The sequence below is a fragment of the Egretta garzetta genome, unplaced genomic scaffold, assembly GCF_000687185.1.
Source record: "Egretta garzetta isolate BGI_Z169 unplaced genomic scaffold, ASM68718v1 scaffold609, whole genome shotgun sequence".
NCBI lineage: Eukaryota > Metazoa > Chordata > Aves > Pelecaniformes > Ardeidae > Egretta > Egretta garzetta.
The window spans coordinates 71,477-77,108 of NW_009260771.1; the positions used below are offsets into that span (position 1 = coordinate 71,477).

The following is a 5,632-nucleotide window of genomic DNA, read 5'->3' on the forward strand; positions in this document are numbered from 1 at the left end:
CACAGCCTTTCCCTCATCTACCATGCGGGTCACCTGGTCGTAGAAGGAAATCAGGTTGGTTAGGCAAGATCTGCCTTTGATGAACCCATGCTGACTGGGTCTGACCCCCTGATTGTCCTCCATGTGCCTGGTGAGCACACTCAGGATGAACCTCTCCATAATCTTCCCCAGTACTGAGGTCAGGTTGACAGGTCTGTAGTTCCCCAGATCCTCCTTCCGGCCCTTCTTGAAGATAGGCATCACATTTGCCACCCTCCAGTCATCTGGGACCTCCCCTGTTATCCAGGACTGCTGATAAATGATGGAGAGTGGCTTGGCCTTTTCCTCATCCTTAGTGGCAATGTTCCCCCTTGCATCCACTAGAGGATGGAAGTTCTCCCTGGCTCTCTTTTTGCTGTTATTTATGAAAACTTTTCTTATTATCCCTTACAACAGTGGCCAGCTGAGTTCTAGTTGGGCTTTTGCCTTTCTAATTTCCTCTCCGCATGACCTGACAAGATCCCTGTACCCTTCTTGGGTTGCCTGCCCCTTCTTCCAGAGCTGGTAAGCTCTCCTTTTTTTCCTGAGTCTCAGTAAAAGACCTCTCTGTCCAGCCAGGCCGGTCGTCTTCCCTGCCAATTCGTCTTCCGGCACATGGGGACAGCCTGCTCCTGTAGCCTTTAAGACTTCTTCCTTGAAGAATACCCAGCCTTCCTGGACCCCTTTGCTCTTCAGGACTGTCTCCCAAGGGACTCTCCCAACCAGCGTTCTGAACAAGCTGAAGTCTGCCCTCCGGAAGTCCACGGTGGCAGTGTTGCTGACCCCCTTCCTTACCTCACCAAAAATTGAAAACTCTACCATTTCATGATCGCTAAGGCCAAGACGACCTCTGACCACCACCTCTCCCACCAGTCCTTCTCTGTTAATGAACAGGAGGTCAGGCAGGGCACCTCCCCTGGTGGGCTCCCTTACCAGCTGTGTCAGGAAGTTCTCTTCCACACACTGCAGGAACCTTCTGGACTGTTTCCTCTCTGCTGTGTTGTATTTCCAGCAGATGTCTGGGAAGTTGAAGTCCCCCACAAGAACAAGAGCTCACGACTGAGAGAATTCTGCCAGCCGCTTGTAGAATACTTCGTCAACATCCTTGTCCTGGTCGGGTGGTCTGTAACAGACTCCCAACAGGATATCGTTCTTGTTGGCCTCCCCCCCCATCCTCACCCATAAGCACTCGGCCTCACCACAAGCGTCAAGCTCTGTACAATCAAAACACTCCCCAACATACAGAGCCACCCCGCCGCCTCTCCTTCCCTGCCTGTCCCTTCTGAAGAGTTTGTAGCCATCCGTTGCAGCACTCCAGTCATGGGAGGCATCCCACCACGTTCCTGTGATGGCAATGACATCATAGCTATCCTGCTGCACAGTGGCTTCCAGCTCCTCCTGTGTGCTGCCCAAGCTGCGTGCATTGGTGTAGATGCACTTGAGCTGGGCTATCGGTTTCACCCCCAGCATTGGGGTGTCACCCCCAGGCTCCTCTCCAGTGAGCCTGGTTATATCCCCTCCCCCCTTCAGGCCAAGTTTAAAGCCCTCTCAACCAGCCACGCCAGTTCTTGAGTGAGGAGACCTAGCAAGGTTTGAACATCCCAAGGATACTCAAAATTCTCAAGAGCTGATGTAATCAGCCTGGAGAAGAAGGGGAAGATGGAGGAAGGTGTCTCCCCCATAGGCTGGCTCTCCGAGGAGAAACAGTAAAAGGCATAACTTGTATAATCATTAATAATTCCCAATAGATGGCTCCCAAAATACAAAGGTGATGGCAGTGCTGAGTACAAACACAAGACGGATCTCATGACCGATAATTTTATCATCGCACAGGCCAGTGTGACACAGTACGGCAAAGCGGGAACCTCAACCCAGCTGCCCGAGGTGAGAACCCGCGCCACGGGAGCGGAGGCAGCGGGTGAGGTGCTCGGCACAGCTCGGAGAACAAGGACAACAGCTCTGAGAGCAAAGAAAAACCCACTGCAGTCAGCAACCATTAGGCCAATACAATGAATGCTTCTCTCTGAACCTGCTCTGGACAGGTCTGTTGTCTCAATCCTTCCTACCCCACGTTGGGTGCCAAAAAGGGCTGGTGTGGGTTAACCTGGCGGGGAGCTGAACACCCCCCAGCTCACCCCCCCACTTCGGTGTGGCAGGGAAGAGAATCAGAGGGAAAAAAGTAGACTCCATGGGTTGAGATAAAGAGAGTTTAATAAGACAAAAGAGTAATAACGGTAACGATGGGGAGAGAATACACGGAGTGTACGCAGCCCGTGATGCACAGTGCAATTGCCCACCACCCGCTGGCCAATGCCCAGCCTGTCCCCAGCAGCGATCGCTCCCCCCCGGCCAACTCCCCCCGAGCATGATGCCGTATGGTCTGGAATAGCCCTTGGGCCAGTTGGGGTCGGCTGCCCCGGCCGTGCCCCCGCCCGGCTCCTTGTGCCCCTGGCAGAGCAGGGGAAGCCGAAAAAGTCTTTGCCTGGTGTAAGCACTGCTCAGCACCAACTGAGCCATCAGGGTGGTGTCAACGTTCTTCTGGCACTGAACCCAAACCACAGCACTGTGCCAGCTGCTAGGAATAAAATTAACTCCATCCTGGCAAAACCAGTCCCGCAGCGCGGCTGGGGGCAGCCAGCCCCCCAGCACTCTCGGTCTCGCCAGAGGAATTGAGCAAACCCGGGCGTTGCGAAAGGTGGAAATCCCGCTCTGACGGCGCTTCCTTCCAGCAGCTCTTGAAAACCCGCCGCGCCACCGCCGGGCTCAGAGCACGCCCCAGCGACGCTGCGGACAGGACAGGCAGGAGCAGGCAGGAGCAGGCAGCCCGGTACCGCGGCACTCGACAGGCACCAGCAGGTCTCTGCCCGGGTTTCTGCAGTCAGCGGCAGTGATGGCGTTCGTCCCCGATTTGGACACACTGGAGAGCAGCAGGTAAGCGTGGCCGTGCTGGAGGGGACACCGGGGACACGGTGCTGCCCTGGTGCCATGGTGGCCTTGGCTTCACCACCTCCCTTTGCCTTTCAGCCTGAACGAGGAGACGTTTTATGGTCCCGACTGCCTCTGCCTGCAGAAGGTAATGCTGGGGTGCTGGGAGCGGCGAAACCCCCATGGATGAGGAAGCCGGGCTCTCACCCCACGTCCCCTTCCCTCCTCAGAAACACCAGCTGGACTCAGAGGTGACATCGCCCGGGGTGGACATCCAGCTGATGGTGACCAACGGACACCCTGTCAGGACCTTTCGCCGAGCTGCCATCCTTGTGGTGGCCATGACCAAGCTCCTGAAGCGGCCGGCGCACAAGGACTTTGCCGACAGTGACCTTGGGGACTTCCTGGATGATCTTTTCGGTATGGGGGGGTGGTGTTGGGGGTGTCACCCCAGCTGGGGGATGCTTTTGGGGGGATCCTCTTGGACCCGGGAGCCTCAGCAACCCCCTGACCGTCTCCCTCCCCGCAGAGCCTGTCTCCTTCCAGCAGATCGAGGGCAGCTATGCTGGGGCGCCCGTCTACCGCTACACCCGCTCCCAGTCCTTTGACATCCTCGACATCGACCAGAAATGCTTCGTGCTGGAGTCGCCCACCCAGCTGGTGGCCCTGCACCTGCAGGGACCCTCTGCTGGGCGGAAAGGTGAGCGGGCAGAGTCCTGATCCAATGTTCCCATCCCCAACCCTGAGACCACCTGGGAGCCACCCCACAGCCTCGGGACCACCCGTTAACCTGTCCCTTCTCTCTGCAGTGAAGCTCAACATTGCTCTGTACCGTCCCCGGTCATCGCAGGGCGGCCCGGGGACCGGGCGGATGCCAGTGGCGTTGGGCATCAAGGGCTACCAACTCTACATGTCGTGCGTGATGAGCGGCTCCAAACCCGTGCTGCAGCTGGAGGTGAGCGGGGGGTCCCAACGGCTCCATCCCCTGTGGGGCTGGGGGTTCCATCCCACCCTGATCCCCGTTTCACCCCCTTGGTTGCAGGAAGCTGACATCAGGAGGGACATCGAGAGCATGGAGCTGACCCGCTTCATCTTCTACCGCCTGGACAGCCCAGTCCAGGGGACCACCCGCTTTGAGTCGGTCGCCTTCCCCGGCTGGTTCATCTGCACCTCCCTGCAGCCCCGCCAGCCCGTCGGCATCACCAACCAGCCCGACCAGGTCAACATTGCCACCTACGCGCTGAGCGGGCGCTGAGGAGCCCCCGCACCCAGTCCAACCCAACCGGCAGTCGCTGGTTTTCAGGCCGTATGTACCAAGTACAGACCCCCCCGCTGGGAGCCCCATCCTCCCCATCTATTTCAGGTGAAATAGCAGCTCTGGGCCCCATGGGCCCGAGTCACCCTGATTTATACGTATTTATTGTGTCTGTCCAATGCTTTTATATTTAATTATTGTGTCCACCCCTTGCTTTTAACTTATCTACATTTTGTTGGAAATACTGTGGTTTCTGTTATCGGGAACGGGGGTATTTGTTGGTGATGGAGGTGGAAATAAAGGTTTCCCAAGATGACGTCGCTCAGCTCGTTGCTCTCATGGGGGTTAAATGATGCGGGTGTGGTTTATGGGTGGGAAAATCCCGCTCTTTTGGGGGCTCTCCAGGCTTGAGTGCAAAGCCTAGGGTGGGGGAGTGACCCCGCAGGGCAGGGGCCACCCTGGCTTGGCTGGCCACACGCAGGACCCTCCATCACTCCAGCCCCATGCCCACCCCACAGTCGGGGATGGTGGCTGGGGTGGGTGTCCCATGGGTGGGGGTCACCTGCAGCCCCCAGCAGACACCCCGGGGCTGCCACCTCTGCCCCTGCCACTGCCACCACCCAGCACTGAGGCATGGCCCTGCCGACTGTGGCACGGCGTGACACTGCGCGGCATGGTGTGGTGTGGCATGGCATGGTGTGGCTTGGCACGGTGTGACATGGCTTGGCATGGTGTGACGTGGCATGGCATGGTGTGGCATGGCACAGTATGACGTAGCATGGCATGGCATGATGTGGCGTGGCATGGTGTGGTGTGGCATGGCATGGTGTTGGCTTGGCACGGTGTGACATGGCATGGCGTGGTGTGGCATGGCGTGGTGTGGCTTGTCATGGTGTGATGTGGCATGGCATGGTGTGGCGTGGTGTGGCATGGCATGGTGTGGCGTGGCGTGGCGTGGCATCGCATAGCCTGGTGTGATGCGGCGTGGCATGGGGTGGCATGGTGTGGCGTGGCGTGGCGTGGCATCGCATAGCCTGGTGTGATGCGGCGTGGCATGGGGTGGCATGGTGTGGCGTGGCGTGGCGTGGCATCGCATAGCATGGTGTGATGTGGTGTGGGTGGGATGACATGGCCTAGCATGGCGTGGCATGTCATAGCATGGTGTGATGCAGCGTGGCTGGGATGACATGGCCTAGCATGGCGTGGCATGTCATAGCATGGTGTGATGCAGTGTGGCGTGTCATGGTGTGGCATGGCATGGCATGGCGTGGCGTGGCGCGGCATCGCATAGCATGGTGTGATGCAGCGTGGCGTGGTGTGGCATGGTGTGGCGTGGCGTGGCGTGGCATCGCATAGCATGGTGTGGCGTGGTGTGGGATGACACGGCCTGGTGTGTCATGTCATGTCATGTCATGTCATGTCATGTCATGTCAT

General features: G+C 58.2%; 1 protein-coding gene across 2 annotated transcripts; it reads left to right on the forward strand.

Annotated features, from left to right (window-relative positions):
* The first annotated feature begins 2,635 nt into the window (after positions 1-2,635).
* On the forward strand, positions 2,636-4,602 carry LOC104132895 (interleukin-1 beta). Of its 2 annotated transcripts, XM_009646235.2 has the most exons (6): positions 2,636-2,949; positions 3,043-3,091; positions 3,174-3,363; positions 3,473-3,643; positions 3,753-3,898; positions 3,986-4,602. In XM_009646235.2, exons 1-6 carry the CDS (start codon positions 2,909-2,911, stop codon positions 4,196-4,198), a joined length of 810 nt encoding a protein of 269 aa, XP_009644530.1. In that variant the 5' UTR covers positions 2,636-2,908; the 3' UTR covers positions 4,199-4,602. The 2 variants fall into 2 exon arrangements, with proteins under 2 accessions (XP_009644530.1, XP_035757547.1); XM_035901654.1 differs by having other exon boundaries at positions 3,753-4,602.
* The last annotated feature ends 1,030 nt before the right edge of the window (positions 4,603-5,632 follow it).